Source organism: Cetorhinus maximus, chromosome 1 (genome assembly GCF_964194155.1).
Source record: "Cetorhinus maximus chromosome 1, sCetMax3.hap1.1, whole genome shotgun sequence".
Classification (NCBI taxonomy): Eukaryota; Metazoa; Chordata; class Chondrichthyes; order Lamniformes; family Cetorhinidae; genus Cetorhinus; species Cetorhinus maximus.
The window spans coordinates 237,953,359-237,972,648 of record NC_135879.1 but is presented as its reverse complement, the minus strand read 5'-3'; the positions used below and the strand labels follow the sequence as shown (position 1 = coordinate 237,972,648).

General features: G+C 48.8%; 1 protein-coding gene across 8 annotated transcripts in view; it reads right to left on the bottom strand.

Annotated features, from left to right (window-relative positions):
- LOC144688054 (transcription factor COE3-like) overlaps positions 1 to 19,290 on the bottom strand; it is a 573,849-nt gene that overhangs the window by 101,706 nt on the left and 452,853 nt on the right. For 5 of the 8 annotated variants that reach the window (XM_078554698.1, XM_078554702.1, XM_078554700.1 and 2 more), the window contains exons 9-10: positions 8,396 to 8,529; positions 6,608 to 6,734 (exon numbers count right to left, since the gene is read on the bottom strand). In XM_078554698.1, the coding sequence (XP_078410824.1) occupies positions 6,608 to 6,734; positions 8,396 to 8,529 (261 nt within the window). The remainder of the gene's footprint in view (positions 1 to 6,607; positions 6,735 to 8,395; positions 8,530 to 19,290) is intronic. The other 3 variants (XM_078554699.1, XM_078554701.1, XM_078554705.1) reach the window with 1 other exon arrangement.

The window sequence follows — 19,290 nt, the reverse complement described above, 5'->3', positions numbered from 1 at the left end:
GAGGGAGGCCCACAAGAGAGACCAGCCCCAATCCCAGCCCCAATCCCAGCTTTGAGGAGGATACCTCAGAGGATGCACCATCACAGCGCTCACCTGTACCCCTCACCAGTGCAGATACACTCACCTCGGTTGGTGCATGTTCTAGAGTCGGCTCGGGGTCCCAATCTGGTGAACACATCGCTGACATGTGTCCACAGCTGGCGGAGGGAGTGACAGCCGAGGTCTCTGGAGACCAGGCCCCTGCTCAGCCCCGTGGAGATATCGAGTCTCTGGATTCGGCCATAGGAGACATGTTGGAAATGCAGAGACGGGCAGGGAAACATCAGGCAGAGATGTCAGAGGTCATGTACAGACTGGACTGAAGGTTTGAGGAGTCTGTCCACGTTCTGTTCGATGTTGTGACTCCAGCATGCGTTCTACTGGACCTGGGTTTCCAAGGCAGCCACTGCCGTTTCCATGGAAACGGCGGTGGCTGCCTTGGAGACCCAGGTCCAGTAGAACGCTCCGTGACTGCCAGGTATGTGCTCGGACCTGTACTCAGTCACTCTAGCCATTGGTATAGTGCAGCAGTTCCTGGCGAGACCAGTGAGGCACTTTGACCTCCCTCCAGGTGCCCCTTCTCCTCACGGAGTCGGGGAGGTGCCATCGGGCACTCACAGGGAGGAGGAGTGCCAGCCTGGCCACCCCGGGAACTTCATCCCAGGACATTCCAAGGGTGACCTGCTGCTCCACCTCCCCTCTGCCAGTGACCCCATCACCTCCAGCAGGTCAGGCCGAGAGGGTGGACCTAGACCTGAGCAGGAGACCCTTAGCAGGCCGGGGCCCTTTAGGCTTTGAGCCACCAGAGGACACCCACCAGGGTTGACATCACAGTCAACAGGGCACATCAGTCAGGAGGCCACCTCCACCTCAGCTGTGGGATGTCAGGGCTGCACCTAGACATAGGAATAGGGAATTAAAGATAAAGAACTTTTGAAGGCACAGATGGCGTGGGTGTAGAAGCATTGTATATAGTTTTGGCACTGGTAAATATATGTTTAATTGCACTGCGTTTGGGTTTGCTGTATTCTCATGATGCTGCTAGTTGCTGCCATAGTCACGGCCATTTAAGGGCATTGCACTTCTTTCCCAATCATATTCTGATGATGTGTTTCAACCGCTGCACCATTTATTGTCTTACATCATCACTGAGTATCCCGACATGAGCATGTTTCATCCTTGGCCTTCATCCATGAATGTGCAGCCTGGGCAGGCATCAGGCAGCCCAGCAGCTATTGCTCAGCCGGGTTTGAGCCCCCTGAGAATGCTGTCTGTGCAGCGTTCCCAGACCAGCTGGTGTAGGTCCTACTGGTGCCCTGATGGGAGATTTGAAGAGGATGTAAAGGAGGCCTCAAGCAGAGTTAGGCAGGCAAAGTGAGTGGCCAGGAACATGGCAGATGGAGTGTGAGGGTCAAAAGCGTGAGGCTCTCCCTATGATCTGAGGAATAAGAAACAGGAGTCTTTCCTAAGCTGGTGAGATAATGAGAGGTGCAAACAGACCTTGTTCAAAAGTAGCTGTGAGCTAACGTGCAGGTACAGCCGGTGAGCAGGGAGGTAACTGGCAAGTTGCCCTTGATTGCAAGAGAGATAGAGGGTAGGATTGAAGAGGTCTGGCAGTGGGTGACTACAGCCTTGGTGAGACCTCACCTGGAGTATTGTGTGTCCTGTTCATCTCCTTACCTAGGGAAGGACTAAACTCACATAAAGGGATTGCAACCAAGGTTCACCAGACTTATTCCCGGGATTGGGGGATTATCCTATGAGCTGGGATCTCGATGTTTTGAGACCCATGAGTCAGCGGGGGAAACCTGCTGTTGCGTGGGCTTCACCATAGAGAGGAGGACACAACTGAGCACGGCTCTCATCCAGTTACCTCACGATCATTGGGATGTCCCTATGGTCGGCCAACTGTGCCGACCTTGGACTCCACTCACCTGAAAAGACCCTCCCCTCACTTCAAAGGATCACACTTTCAGTGCAACTGCAGTTTTGGGAAGACATTCAAAAAATGGCACACGTCACATTTCAAACATGTTCCATCATCTCCTGCCCTCCCACTGTCACCCACCAACTTCCCCCATCACCCTTGACCCATCTAACATAACCATTTCTCTCCCCCTTCACCCGTGAACGTCTCCCCATTAGCCTTGAACATATAACTATCACCTTCCACATACCTTCTCTCCCCTCTGAAACGACACCTATTACCGTCACCATGTCCGCCCTGACCCCTCCCATTATCTGATCCAACTGTTTTGTCCGTTTCCATGACCACTCCACATGAAATCTTCAGCTACCCAACTATTATCCTGTACCTGCCTCATGCTACTCCCCCACTCTCACTGTGACTGTTACCGCCGCTGTCCAGTACCCTCAGTTCAACCATGAGGACTCTGCTGTAGTCAGCACCAACCCTGCTCTCTAGATCCATCTATCTCCAACCATCCCTGCCCAAAACACCCCCCACCACCCCCCTCCCCACCTCCAACCCCAGACCCAGCAAGCAAGGCTCTTCCCTCCATCCCAACCTGCCCACCTGTCTTCCTTCCCTGGAGAGCCTCCCTCCCTGCCCGGATAGTTTGTTTTAAAATTATTCATTCATAGGATGTGGGCATCCAGACGACGTCATTTTTCCTGATTTTCCCAGCGCTCCCCCACCTTCCAATGGCCTGGGTAGACCATAAGACCATAAGACATAGGAGCAGAAATTAGGCCATTCAGCCCATCGAGTCTGCTCCGCCATTCAATCATGGCTGATAAGTTTCTCGACCTCATTCTCCCGCCTTCTCTCCGTAACCTTTGATCCCCTTACCAATCAAGAACCTATCTAGGTAATTTTCCTCGTAAAAACGGGCTTGCAACTCTACAACCTAAGGGCATCCTACAGCGTCTCACAACCAATCAGCACATGTTTGAAGTGTTGCCGTGTAGGACAAGGGTTCTCCACCCGGTGCCCGATGGGTCTTCGAGGGGGCTTCAAGGCTGTAACCAAGGGGGATTTGTTTGAGTTTGCCAACAGTAAATGTGGTGCAAAGTAAGGGGGAGGGGAGACGCTGATGCTGTGCGAGAAGCTGAAGCGCTGAGGGAAATCTCTGATATGGTTCTGCAAACCGAGAAATGGGATTGAACATTGGCCTAAGCACTGACTACTATAAAGCTGAAGAGTGAAGAGAGTGGTATAGGGGTAATGTCACCGGGCTTGTCACCCAGAGACCTAGGCTAGTGCTCTGCGGACATTCGTTCAAATTCCACATTGGCAGCTGGTGGAATTTAAATTCAGTTAATAAATGTGGAATTGAAAAACTAGTCTCGGTGATGGTGACCATGAAGCTATTGGTGTTTGTTGAGTAAAAACCCATCTGGTTCACTAATGTCCTTTAGGGAAGGAAATCTGGCCTACACGTGACTCCAGACCCACAGCAACGTGGTTGACTCTTAACTGCCCTCTGAAATGGCCTAGCAAGCCACTGAGTCCAAGGGCAATTACAGTTGTTCGATGAACGCTGGCCTTGCTAGTGACACCCACATCCCATGAAAGAGTTTTAAAAAATCATAAACGATGGCTTCAACTAAATGTGCAAACTATGTATTACGCAGGCAAAGGCTGTATAGGGATAGAACTAGTCTATTTAAACAGTGTATGTGTGAACGCACTGCATTCACACAAGGGCCTGGTATTCCTCACTTTGGAACTTGCATTCTCTGACATCAGAGAGCATTCTCCGAGGGAGTCAGAACCTGGCAACCAGGTTGTATTATTTGCATATCATCTAATATAAATGGAAGGCCAATTCAATCACTGTAATAAAGCTTGTTATTATAAAAACCACTCACACGTGAATCATAAGCGGATTTATTGTCACAGAACGAATGTTTTGTTGTGATGGTAACCACTAAGAAACCTACTAAAACGCGACAGACCTCAAATGCAAAGAGATACTGAAATACACACAGTTGTAAAAAAAAAAAATGATAAGCCACTGGGTAGGCCTCAGCTGGAGCATGGTGTCTAATCGAGGCCACAACCTGAGTTTCGGGAGGCTGTCAGGGCCTGGGAGAAGGTGCAGAGGAGGTTCACAAGAATGGTACCAGGGAAGAGGGACTTCGGACACACTGAGAAACTAAAGGAGCCTGGGTTGTGTTCCTCAAAGAAGAGAAGATTGAGGGGAGATTTAATAAGAGGCATTCAAAATGATGAAATTGGTGCATTGGGCAATACTTTAGCGAGAGGAGGGAGGCTAAAACATGTTGAGGCAGAGCAGCAAATGCAGCCTGACTTCCTATTGTTGGTTATGTCCTGCATCACTTTGCCTTGCCATTGGCAGCCTTGCCTTCAGCTGCCTAAGTAAGCCCTAAGCTCTGGAATTCCCTCTCCGACCTCTTCACCTCTCTCCTTCTTTAAGTCACTCATTAAAATTTAGCTCTTTGATTGAGCCTTTTGTCACTTCTCCTAGTACGAACATACGAATTAAGAGCAGGAGTAGGCCACTCGGCCCTTCGAGCCTGCTCCGCCATTCAATAAGATCATGGCTGATCTGACTGTAACCTCCCACCTATCCCCAATAACCTTTCACCCCACCTTGTTTATCAAGAATCTATCTACCTCTGCCGTGAAAATATTCAAAGCCTCTGCTTCCACTGCCTTTTGAGGAGGAGAGTCCCAAAGATTTACGACCCTCTGAGAGAAAAAATTTCCCCTCATCTCTGTCTTAAAGGGGCGACCCCTTATTGTTAAACAGTGACCCCTAGTTCTAGATTCTCCCACAAGAGGAAACATCCTCTCCACATATCTCCTTCGGCGATCAGTTCCAAAATTTTTATCTTGGTAGGGCCCCTGTGAAGTGGTCCAGGAATTTTACTACCGTAAAGATGTTATATAAATGCAAGTTGTCGCTATTGTTTTGTGTGCATTGCAGGCACTGGATGCCTGGAATGAGAATGATTTCTCATTCACAAGACTAGAAACCCATTCAAATATTACACCAAGTGTCTCTGCGAGCAAATCTTTACCCTTTACCACCCTGAATAAACAGGGAAACCCATTTAATTTTGGCGAGCAAAGAGACTGAGGTTCCTTTGAAGCGGTCACCAAATCTCCCTTCCTCGGAAGGTTTAGTGATCCTGCTTTTATCAATACTCAGCTCTCTGTGTTGATCCCCTTTGTACCCGACTTGCTGTGTTTTTTAGATTCTATTTTTTTTTTTGCAACACCAAACCTGTTGAATAATACATTTCATAAGCGAATCTATTTTTCAAACCATCGGCTCCCCGACACTGTAGGAACAGATTAGCCAGCGACATTCCGAAGGACTGTGGACTGCTTGACAAAAGCGGATTGTTCCGATAAATCTAACCGTTAGAAATTGGAGCTTTCAATGCAAGCCAGCCAACAGAGCCTGGTATTACAACCTAAAGGTCACCAGCAAAAAAAAGTCTGACATGACAGAAGATAAAATGACAATAATCTTGTGGGGAAAGACAATCTGTAACAACTGCAGTGTTGCTCATTACTTCAATGCTGATAAGTACAATTGGTGGCCATTATGGTCAGTGCTAAAGGACCCCAGTGGACCAAACGTGAAACGAATCTTGTCACAACAGAGTAAATATTTTCCATCCCTCCCCCTTCAAGCATCCAATGACCTCGCTTCCCCCCCTCCACTCTCTTCTTAATCTAGTGTCTCACCGAAAGTGGCAAAGTTGCAGAGTTTTGCTTGTACTATTATTATTTCATCGCTGCCATTATTAATTCTCAGCATGTGGGCACCGCAGGCAAGGCTGGCATTTACTGCCAATCCCTAATTGCCCTGAGAATGACTGAGACGATTGAGTGTCGTGCGAGGCCACTTCGGCAGGCTGTGCGGGGTGTGGGGGGGCAGTGGGGGGAGCGTGGTTAAGAATCTGCAGCTACATGGAGAGATTTGGAGAAGATGGGATTATTCTCCTTACAGCAGAGAAGGTTAAGGGGAGATTTAACAGCGATGTTCAAAATTACGAAGGGGTTTTAATAGACGAACTAAGAGGAGACTGTTGCCGCTGACGGGAGAGTCGGTAACAGGTTTACGATATATAGTGAGTTGACGTGACCTGGAATGCACTGCCTGAAAGCAGATTCAGTAGTAGCTTTCAAAAAAAAATACTTGAAAAGGAGAAAAAAAACAATCTGGGCAATGGGCTAAGAACAAGATATTGCAGTGGAGGCTGAGTCATTGAATTTATTCAAGGCTGAGTTAGACAGGTTTTTGATAGACAAGGGAGTCAAGGGTTATGGGGGACAGGCAGGCAAGTGGAGCTGAGACCAGATCCAGATCAGCCACGATCTCATCGAATGGTGGAGCAGGCTCAAAGGCTGAATGACTTCCTCCTGCTCCTAAGTCCTGTGATCCTATGATGGGGCTAATTTTATAGTTCTTTTAAAGAGCTGGACAGGCTGCATTAGCTGAATGGCCTCCTTCTGTGCAGTATGATCTATGGCCCTGTGTTGAGGTGGGTCCTTCTTTTGTATAGCCCGGGAAACCTGTGAAGTGCAGGTGTACCAGGTGGTATAGCTGCAGAACCAAACACTGACCTGTGTAGACAAATCTTCCTGGCGCTCCTTTACAGAACTGCTTGGATTTGTACGACAGCGTGACTTCCACCACTCCTGGGATGTGCCGCGGGGGCGTCTGCACTCGGATCGCATGAGGCGTGATCAGCTGGACCAGGAACAGGGAGAAAAATCACACCAAAGTTAGTGACAAAATGGTAACGGACCCAGCCAACCCGAGCGACATGAAACCACAGGGCAGGCTGTGTCCCGATAGCGACGACAGCCCAATCAGTGGTTCTGCTGTCATAGACACAACTCTCCTGCCTCTACAAGTCTTTCAGCTTAATGGGGAGGCTGTAGAAGATGGCATTGTTCTCCTCACAGCATATACATTTAACAGGAGATTTAATACAGGTGTTCACAACCAGGAAAGCCTTCGTTTAGAGTGAATAAGGAGAAAAATATTCCCAGTAGCATTTTTGAAAACTTTAGGAGCGTTCACCCAGTGTCTTGGCCAACATTCATCCCACTACCAATAAAACGGACCAAACAATTCACTCAGTTCCTGCTTGGGAGATCTCACTGTGAGCATGTTAATTGCCTGATCTGCTTGCAGAGCAGAGGCCGTACTTTTGCATAGATGCAACTTTTCATTTCAGTTTACCAAACCTTTATACTTTTAGTGTTGTTTTTGTTTACTCTTGAATTATGAATAATTTAAAGAGGGAACAGTTTTTCTTCACTTTTCTGTCAAAATCGCTCATAAACCTGCTGCTAAGCTAACGTTTGTAATGGGCTGGTATCGTCACCTGAAGGCAGGCTTGTTTTATCCTTGAAATTTGCCCTCTCCAGGTGCAGTCTGGACCACAGACTCTTGTTGCCCTCTGGCAGCTTGCACATGGGGATGGTGGGCGTTCCCGCAAACGTTGCATTGGACAGCGCGTGCCGCCAAGCCATTTGACCATTCTGCAATCACAGCAGAGTCCAATCCTGTTCACACCCAATTTACAGAAAGGGGTAGTGGGATCGCTGGATACAGGTGAACAGGGAGAGAAGGAGAGAGAGAGAGAGAGAAGGAGTGAGAGAGACAGAGAGAGGAGAGAAAGAGAGAGAAAGAGACAGACTGAGAGAGAGATAGAGGGGGGGGAGAGAGAGAGAGAGAGAGAGAGAGGCAGCCAGAGAGAGAGAGAGAAGGGGAGAGAGAGAGAGAAAGAGGAGAGAGAGAGAGACAGACAGACAGAGAGAGAGAAAAGGGGAGAGAGAGAGAGGAGAGAGAGAGACAGACAGAGAGAGAGAGAGAGATTTTCCCTTCCCTAGCCCAGATGATCTAAGACCCTGGCTGAAACCCAATGCATGGGGAAGATGCGGCAGCCGGGGAGTGAGGCTCAAGTCCAGGACTCTCTGGGCCTCTACGTCCCAGAGAGCCAAAACTGTGTAGTGAAATTGCGCACCATTAATAAAAGAATGTGTTGTGGTGCATTCCCTGGGGGGGTGGGGATGTAACGACAAGAGGGAGCCTAGCAAAACATCCTGGCAGCTAATCTGAGGGAAGCATGGGAGAAGGAGCAAGAATAGATCAAAGACTCAGAACTGCCTCTCACCCCACCCCCCACTCCCCACTTAGGGAACAGTCTCCAAGGGGTGAGACCGAGGAAGCAGAAAAAGCAATGGGGATGGCTGGAAAGGAACACGTTATTATTATTTTGTTTAGAAGCTAGTAATGCATATTTAAAACATTAATGGGGCTCCAGTTCCTTTAGGACTAGCACTTGACTGCATCCTAACTGACAGCTCAATCGGGTGCTTATTTTAAGATTAAGGACGTACCTCACTCCAGACCAGCATCGTTCCAAAAACAACCTGTAATCCATCAAAGAAGTTGTCTCCGATAATGATGACAGTGGCGCCGCCTGTAGTCCACCCCTCACTCGGGCTAATCGCTTTGATGCATGGAGTGGCTGCTTTGCAAGAGAAAAGACAAAGCTCTTTAGCACCTCTGGAGGTTTCCGCCCGCGCGCAACCTTCTCCACTTTAACTCCCGCGTCCCTTCACGGCTTCCAAATGGCAAGTCCCGTTCTTGCACCGCACCCTCAAACCACCTCCGTGGCACAGCATTACGGGAAGGGCAGGCCTTCCCGGACCCTTTCCTGATTTTTGGCTGACGCGGGTTTGGGATCCAGGGAGGCTGATCGACCCCCACGAGGTGGGCAAGCATTTAGGCTTGTTAACCAGGTATTCAGGAGGCTGGCTGTGACTTCTCCATTGGCCTCCAGTTCCGCTGACACGACGGCGGTGGGGGGAGGGGACAGGGGGTGTGGTTGGTGGTGGATGTGGGGTTGGGGGTGGGGGGGGGTGGTGGTGGTGAGCGAGGGGGTGGGGGGCAGATCAACTGCCTTGGGGGTAGACACCAAGAAGCCAGCTGGGGTGCTGCCGGCTCTCCTCTCAGGCCTACAGGCCCTCTCTACTGCCTGACTGGAGGTAGAGCCAAGACCACCCTGTAGAGGGGCTCCCTGCTCCATCCCCCAACTCCCTCGCCACAGTGCTGGCCTGGCTGCTTTTTCCTCTTTCTAAAATGTTTTAAAAAGTTGCTTCTTATTGAGCCATCACCCCTCACTCCAGCTTCAGGAGATTGTCCACCACTCTAAAATGGATAGGAAACCTGTCTCCATGCTAATTAAGGGCTCACCGACATTGAAAATCTTGACTTTAATCAGTTTCTTGCCGACGGTGGTTTGGGACCTGAAAGGAGACCTGACTCCTTTCTTATTTTTTTTCACAGGATGTGTGTCTTGCTGTCTAAGTCAGCATTTGCTGTCTATCCCTAATTGCCCTTTAGAACATGGTGGTGAGCCGCTTTCTTGAACCGCCGCAGCCCCACTGATGTGGGTGCTCCCACAGTGCTGTTAGGAAGAGTGTATTCGAGGAGTCGCGAATGGTGCTGAACATTGTGCAATCATCAGTGAACATTCCCACTTCTGACCTTATGATGGAAGGAAGGTCATTGATGAAGCAGCTGAAGATGGTTGGGCCGAGGACACAACCCTGAAGAACTTCTCCAGTGATATCCTGGAGCTGAGATGATTGACCTCAAGCAGTTACAACCATAGGAACAGGGGACTTAGGAGCAGGAGTAGGCTATTCAGCTTTTCAAACCTGCTCTGTCATTCAATCAGATCATGGCTGATCTGGTTGTGGTCTCAACTCCACTTTCCTGTCTGACCCCATAACCCTCGACTCCCTTGTCTATCAAAAATCTGTCCAACTCAGCCTTGAATAAATTCAATGACCCAGCCTCCTCTGCTCCCTGGGGAAGAGAATTCCACACACCAACAACCCTTTGAGAGAAAAAAGTTCTCCTCATTCTCCATCTTATTCTTAACCTGTGTCCCCTAGGTCCAGTCTCCCCATAAGTGAAACCATTCTTCCAGTATCTATCTTGTCAAGTCCCCTCAGGATCTTAAATGTTTCGATAAGATCACCTCTCATTCTTCTAAATTCCAGTGGCTTTAGGCCCAACCTGTCCAACCTTTCCTCAGAAGCTAAGCCCCCTCATCCCAGGAATGAGTCAAGTGAACCTTCTTTGAACCATCTTTCTTTGTGCTAGGTACGACTCCAAACAGTGGACAGCTTTTCCCCGATTCCCATTCACTCCAATTTTCCGATGGCTCCTTCACTCCACGCTCGGTCAAATGTGGCCTTGATGTCAAGGGCCGTTACTCTCCGGCCCCCTCTGGAGTTCAGCTCTTTTGTCCAAGTGTGGACAAAGGCCGTAATGAGGTCAGGAGCTGAGCGGTGCTGGTGGAACCCAAACTGAGCATCAGTGAGCTGCTTATTGCCTTCATGGGGAAAATTCAGTCCCATGATGCAAAAACCGGAGGCCATTCAGCCCCTCTAGTCTGCCCCCCCCCATTCTCTAAGATCAGTCTGAATTGTATCTTATCTCCATTAACCATCGCCACCCACCTCCCCACCATTTCACCAGTAAATACCCTAATACCCTTATCCGACAGAAATCTATCAATCTCAGTTTTGACATTTTCAGTTGACTCCTCAACCCAACCCTCGCCTCAGCCTCAACATCTTTACTGGGGGGGAGAGAGCTCCAGCTTTTCCCTGCTGCACATCAGGGGCTGCAAAAGGGAGCCCGAGTAGTTCAGCTGGAAGCACTCATGCCTCTGAGCCAGAAGGCCCGGAGTCTAAGTCTCATTCTAGGACGTGTTGGCCGTGGGGGTGGAGTTCGTGTGCCACAAAGGAGCGTCTTAACCTGCCTCAAAAATCCTTCCAACGTTCTATTACATTCTACAAGGGAGAAAAGAGCGCAACGATACACAAACAGACGAGTGGCTGCAGAGGTGGAGACGGTGGTATAGTAGCCCAGCACTCACGCTCGTGCGACATGGGTTTAAATCCCATCATGGCAGTTGGTGAATTCAACTTTTTTAAAAAACAGGAATATAAAGCTACTCTCAGCGATGTGACCATGACAACTATCATCACGGAATCTAAACAGCACAGGAGGAGGCCATTTAGCACGTTGTGTCTGCACCGGCTCTCCAAATGAGCATCATGACCTAGTGCCATTGCCCTGCCTTTTCCCTGTCCCCCTGCACTTTGTTTCTATTCAAATAATTATTTAATGCCCTCTTAAATGCCTCGATTGAACCTGCCTCCATCACACTTCCAGGCAGTGCATTCCAGACCCAAACCGCTCGTTGTGTGAAAAAGTTTTTTCTCATATCACACTTGCTTCTTTTGCAAATCACTTTAAATCTGTGCCCTCTCATTCTTGATCCTTTTACGAGTGGGAACAGCTTCTCCCTATCTACTCTGTCTAGTCTCCACATCATTTTGAACATCTGTATCAAATCTCCTCTTAGCCTTCTTCTCTCCAAGGAGAACATTCCCAACCTCTCCAATCTATCCTCATAGCTGGAGTTTCTCATCCCTGGAACCATTCTTGTAAACCTCTTCTGCACTCTCTCCAATGTGTTCACATCCTTCTTATAATGTGGTGCCCCGAACTGTACACAATATTCCAGCTGAGGTCTAACGAGGGTTTTATATAAATTCAGCATAACCTCCCTGCTCTTGTACTCTGCCCCTATATGCAGGATACTATATGCATTATTAACTGCTCTCTCCACCTGTCCTGCCACCTTCAATGGTCTATGTACATATACACCCAGGTCTTTCTGCTCCTGCACCCCCTTCAAAATTTCACCCCTTATTTTATATTGTCTGTCCATGTTCCTCCTACCAAAATGCATCACCTCACACTTCTCCGCACTGAACTTCATCTGCCACCTATCTGCCCACTCCACCAACTTGTCTATGTCCTCTTGAAGTTCCACACCATCCTCCTCGCAGTTCACAACACTTCCAAGTTTCATATCATCCGCAAGCTTTGAAAATGTCCCCTGCACACCAATTGTTGTAATAACCCACCTGGCCCACTAATGTCCTTCAGGGAAGGAAATCTGCCATCCTTACCTGGTCTGGCCTACATGTGACTCCAGACCCACAGCCATGTGGTTGGCTCTAAACTGCGCTCTGAAATGACCTAGCAAGCCACTCAGTTCAAGGGCAATTAGGGATGGGCAACAATTGCTGGCCTTGCTAGCGACGCCCACAGGTTTACAAACATACATACAAACAAGGTGCAGGAGTAGGCCATTCAGCCCCTCAAGCCAGCTCCGCCATTTAATAAGACCATGGCTGACCTGATAGTCACCTGAAATCTGCATTTCACCTACCGCCGATAACCTATCACCCTCTTGCTTAGCAAGAATCTATCCACCTCTGCCTTAATAATATTCAAAGGCTCTGCTTCAGGAAGAGAGTTCCAAAGACTCACAACCCTCTAAGTGAAAAAATTTCACCTCATCTCCGTTTTAAATGGGCGACCCCTTATTTTTAAACAGTGACCCCTAGTTCTAGATTCTCCCACAAGAGGAAACATCCTTTCCACATCCACCCTGTCAAGACCCCTCAGGATCTTATATGTTTCAATCAAGTCGCCTCTTACTCTTCTAAACTCCAGCAGTTACAAGCCTAGTCAGAAGACAGCCCACCCATTCCGGGTATTAGTCTGTAGTTTGTGTAAGTTAAACAAAGAAAAACTGTTCCCATTAGCGAGTGGTACATGGACCAGGGAACACAGATTTAAAATTTAAGGTGAGAGTCGCGGGCTAATGTGAGGAAGAAGCTTTTACACGGCAAGTGATAATGACCTGGAACTTGCTGCCCACGAGGGTGGCGCAAATGAAGAGAATGAATGGTTTCAAAAGGAATTGGATGGGCACTTGAGGGAAATGAGCTTGCAGAACTGATAGAGTGGGGCAATGGGACTGAGTGGACTGCTTTACAGAGAGCTGGCATGGGCTCTAAAGGCTGAATGGCCTCCTTCTGTACCACAATGACTCTAATGATAAGCCGCTCGGCCCCTTTCCGCAAAGTTTTCCCTGCCTCATCTCAAGCACACTTCTGTTCAAGGTGGTAATGTGGCACTGCGGCAGACGAATGTGCCCTGCCAACCTCACAACTCGTGCGCTGACAGGCAGTGACACGTTTCTTGGCATGCGGCGTTTGAGAGGTTGGAAGCGGGTCAACGTCAGAAGGCCACGCTCCTGGGTTGAGTTTTGTTCGCCGACAGAGGAAGATGCCATCGGCAAAATGCCAGCTTCACTCCCTTGGCCTCATCCCACCGATGTTTGTGCGTGTTAAATAACCCATCGTGCACTATCAAAGCTAAGAGAACACCCACACTAAAAAAATAAACAACGGAGGCCGCATCAGCTCGGGGGTCAAAGGTGAGTCTTGAACAACGGATAATATTGAACTTAATGATCCAATAGAACTGCGTGCATGAGCTGGCTCAAAGCTGGGGAGCTTACATTTCCATCGCTCACTGCGAGGACCAGTCTTTATCTCGAGGTTGCCTGTTCTGGCCTTCACCGGGAATGGGAGAGGGGATCAGGTGGCGAGTTGGGGTTGGGTTGAGAAGTGTTTCACAGGCCCTTGGAGAAAACATGCTCCTTCCTTCCCCTCAATTCCCTCCTCAGTTGAACAATGTTTAATTGTGCAGGGACGCCACCTGAGCTAAAACAGTGATTTCTCAGGAGCGTTGCTTTTTCGCGTACACACACACTACACACACACACGAGAATTTTCTCCTCACTGGGGGTGGGACTGAGCGGGAGAAGGCAGGCGGCGAGTCGCCATTTTACGTGGCCGGGCCAATTAAAACCCGCCCAGCAGGACGCACACACAGAAGCAGAAGTGCTGAGCGCTCCCTGTGAAGGTAGGCGGGCTGGGGGGAGGGGAGTAGGCTGAGTCGGGGCCTGCGCTTTTTTGCGCATGCGCGTGAAAGTGCGCAGAAATCCTCCTGAGGCACAGAGGTACCTCAGGGAAGTTAGGTTGACTGTCAAAAATTTTAATAAAGAAAATTTATAAACACTTTCAATTTATAAACAATTCATGAAACCTCATCCCGCCCGTGGATGAGGTTTCATGATAAATGCGAAGGCCGCCTGGGCTCTTCGCCTGCCCCCCCGCCCGCCAACCTTAAGGTTGGACGGGCAGCTCAGTTAATTACTTTAATTAGTTTTTAAATGGCCTTAATAGGCCTTTGACAGTTTGGCGGGCACACAGCCGACTCGGCTGCACACCCACCGAACTGAAGATCTGAATGACGCGCGGTGATGTCAGGATGCTTGTCCGATGTCACTGCGCATTAATTTACATGACCTGAAGATTCTGGCCATACACACACATACAGATGTACACACATACAGACAGAGACACACAGACAGGCACATGCACATACACACACACATACAGACAGAGACACATACAGACACAGGCACATACACACACACATACAGACAGAGACACACATACAGACACAGGCACATATACATATACACACACACACATACAGACACACACACACATATATACACACACATACGGACACAGGCACACACGTACACACACAGGCACATACACACACACACATACACACAGACACATATAGGCACAGACACATTCACACACACAAACACACACACACACAGATGCACAACACATACAGACACAGACACATACACACACACGTACAGACACAGACACATACACACACACACAAACACACATACAGACACAGGCACATACACATACACATACAGAGACACAGACACACACAGACATATAGACACACACATAAACACACACACAGACACACATAGGGCACGATTTTCGGGTGGTCAGGTGGGTGTGGTGGGCGGCCGGGACACGTCCCACTGCCGACAATCTACCCCCGCCTGCAATTTCACTAACGGGCAGCCAGTGTGAAGCACACGCTGCAATGCTCAGCGCTGCCGGGGTGGGGGTGGGAGGAGGGAAGACGCTGAAGTCAACGCAGGGGAGAGTGGAATGAAAGCTCAATGAAGGCAGAGAGCTGCTTCAGGGAGCTGAAGAATTTTAAACTAATGAATGAAGTTTTCAAAATTCCGGGAAAAATATCCATACAGCGGACTCACTCACCTTGACATGTAGATTGGAAAAATTCTGCCCAAAATTTTTAATTTTTAAAAATTTAATGACAGAAACCTCATCCTGCCCGTGGATGAGGTTTCCTCAAAAATCCAAAGGCCACCTGTCCGATTCGCCTGTCTGTCAACTGTAAGGTTGGACAGGCAGTGAAAAATACAGTTTAATTAATCGATTAATGGCCTTGCTAAGCCTCTTAATTGTTGGAGGGCACGCTACTGACTCTCACATGTGCCTGCTGACTGAAATATTGCAAATAAATACACACACAGACACACTTAAACACACACGCAGATACACATAAACACACACACAGACACACATAAACACACACGCAGACACACATAAACACACACGCAGATACACATAAACACACACGCAGACACACATAAACACACACGCAGACACACATAAACACACACGCAGACACACATAAACACACACGCAGACACACATAAACACACGCAGACACACATAAACACACACGCAGACACACATAAACACACACGGAGGCACACATAAACACACACACACACACAGATAAACACACACACAGACACACAAACACACGCAGACACACATAAACACACACACACACACATAAACACACACGCAGGCACACATAAACACACACACATACACACACACGCAGATACACAAACACACACGCAGACACACATAAACACACATGCAGACACACATAAACACACACGGAGGCACACATAAACACACACACACACACAGATAAACACACACACAGACACACAAACACACGCAGACACACATAAACACACACACACACACATAAACACACACGCAAGCACACATAAACACACACACATACACACACACGCAGATACACATAAACACACACGCAGACACACATAAACACACACGCAGGCACACACACACAGAAATAAACACACGCGCCGGCACACATAAACACACACACACACATACAGGCACAAATAAACACACACACATACACATATAAACGCACACGCAGACACACATAAGCACACACACACACAAACACACACGCAGACACACATAAACACACACACACACATAAACACACATGCCCATAGGGAAGAATCTTCGGCTTGGCGAGCGGGGGCAGAGTCCGCTCGCTGATACATGTTAAGTCACGCAGGGTGACATTGGACGTGGGTCCCGACGTCACCGCGCATCATTTAAATTTTCAGGTCGGTGGGCGTGCAGCCAAGTTGGCTGCCGACTCTCATGCCTATTAAGGCCATTTAACTAACAATTAAAATAATTACCTGAGCTGCCCGTCCAACCTTAAGGTTGGCGGGGGGGGTGCAGGCGAAGTGCCCAGGCGGCCTTCGCATTTTCCATGGAACCTCATCCACGGGCGGGATGAGGTTTTGTGAATGACGTTAAATTTTTATTGAAATTAATGCACATGTCCCAGCTCATGTGACAGTTTCACATGAGGGGACATGTCATAAAAAAATATTTTCAACACTTTGTTGAACTGCGCGAGAAAGCATAGGCCCCAGCTCAGCCTACTCCCCCCGCCCGCACAAGGAGCGCACAGCGCTTCCGGGCGCGTGTCACGCTGGGTGGGCCTTAATTGGCCTGTCCACGTAAAATGGCAGCGCCAACCAATCGCGAGCAGCTATCGGCCCGGCGCCCGCCCACTCCTGCTCAGCCCCACCCCACCAGCGAGGAGAAAATTCTCCTGTGTGTGTATGCGTGTGCGTGTGTGTGTGTGTGTGTGTGTGTGCGTGTGTGTATAGTGTGCATGCATGTGAAAAAGCAACGCTCCTGGGAAATCACTGTTTTACCTCAGGTGGCGTGCCTGCACAATTAAACATTGTTCAACTGAGGAGGGAATTGAGGGGAAGGAAGGAGCATGTTTTCTCCAAGGGCCTGTGAAACACTTCTGAACCCAACCCCAACTCGCCACCTGATCCCCTCTCCCAGCCCCGGTGAAGGCCAGAACAGGCGTTCCCAACTCAGGGAACACCCCCCACCACCTCCGCCCGCAAAGGGAGTGTGCAGCGCTTCCCGGAGCGCGTCACGCTGGGCGGGCCTTAATTGGCCCACCCACATAAAATGGCGACGCGGACCCAATCAGGGGCACCGATTGGGTCCGCGCCTGCCCGCACCTGTCCCTGCACAACCTCCCCCCGACAGGGAGAAAATTCTACCCATAAATACACACACAAACACACAGAGACACACATAAACACACAGAGACACACACACACACACACACACAGAGACACACATAAACACACACACAGAGACACACATAAACACACAGAGACACACACACACACACACACACAGAGACACACATAAACACACACACACAGAGACACACATAAACACACAGAGACACACACACACACACACACAGAGACACACATAAACACACACACACAGAGACACACATAAACACACAGAGAGACACACACACACACACACACAGAGACACACATAAACACACACACACAGAGACACACATAAACACACAGAGAGACACACACACACACACACACAGAGACACACACACACAGAGACACACATAAACACACATAAACACGCACACACAGAGACACACATAAACACACAGAGACACACATAAACACACACACACAGAGACACACATACACAAACACTCATACTCATACAAACACACACACAGTCACACAGAATCATACACACACATCAATTGTGGTTAAAACCCAGCTGGTTCACTAATGCCCTTTAAGGGAGGAAATCTGCTGCCCTTACCTGGTCTGGCCTACATGTGACTTTAGATCCACAGCAATATGATTGTCTCTCAGCTGCCCTCTGAAATGGCCCAAGAAACCACTCAGTTCAAGGGCAATTAGGGATGGGCAACAAATGCTGGCCTTGCCAGCGACGCCCACAGGTTTAGAAACATATATACGAACAAGGGGCAGGAGTAGGCCATTCAGCCCCTCAAGCCACCATTTAATAAGACCATGGCTGATCTGATAGAAACCTGAAATCTGCATCCCACCTACCACCGATAACCTACCACCCCCTTGCTTACCAAGAATCATCTATCCACCTCTGCCTTAAAAATATTCATAGACTCTGCTTCCACCACCTTTTCAGGAAGAGAGTTCCAAAGACCCACGACCCTCTGAGTGAAAAAATTTCACCTCATCTCTGTTTTAAATGGGTGACCCTTTATTTTTAACCAGTGACCTCTAGCTCTAGATTCTCCCACAAGAGAAAACATCCCTCTCCACATCCGCCCTGTCAAAACCCCTCAGGATCTTATACGTTCCAATCAAGTCACCTCTTACTCTTCTAAACTCCAGCGGATACAAGCCTAACCTGTCCAATCTTTCCTCATAAGACAACCTGCCCATTCCAGGTATTAGTCTGTAGTTTGTGTAAGTTAAGCAAAGAAAAGCTGTTCCCATTAGTGGTCAAAAGACCAGCTCGGTCAGTAGTGGTGTTACGGACATTGAAGTCCCCCACCCAGAGTACATTCTGCGCCCTTGCCACCCTCAGTGCTTCCTCAAAGTGATGTTCAACATGGAGGAGCACTGATTCATCAGCTGAGGGAGGGCAGTGTGTGGTAATCAGCAGGAGGTTTCCTTGCCCATGTTTGACCTGATGCCATGAGACCTCATGGGGTCCGGAATCGATGTCGAGGACTCCCTGGGCAACTCCCTCCTGACTGTATACCACTGTGCCGCCACCTCTGCTGGGTCTGACCTGATGGTGGGACAGGGCATACCCAGGGATGGTGATGATGATGTCTGGGACATTATCTGTGTCAGGCTGTTGCTTGACTAGCCTGTGAGACAGCTCTCCCAGTTTTGGCACTAGCACCCAGCTGTTATTAAGGAGGACTCTGCAGGGTCAACAGGGTTAACCACATTGTTGTGGGTCTGGGGTCACATGAAGGCCAGACAGCAGATTTCCTTCCCTTAAGGACATTAGTGAACCAGATGAGTTTTTATGACAATACCATTACGCCATCGCCTCCTCTATATAAACACACACGTACATGCACATACACACATAAACACACACGTACGGACACACACACACATACATGCATAACACACACACACATAAACACAAACACACACATGCACATAAGCACACACATACATAAACACAAATACACACATGCACAGAAGCACACACATACA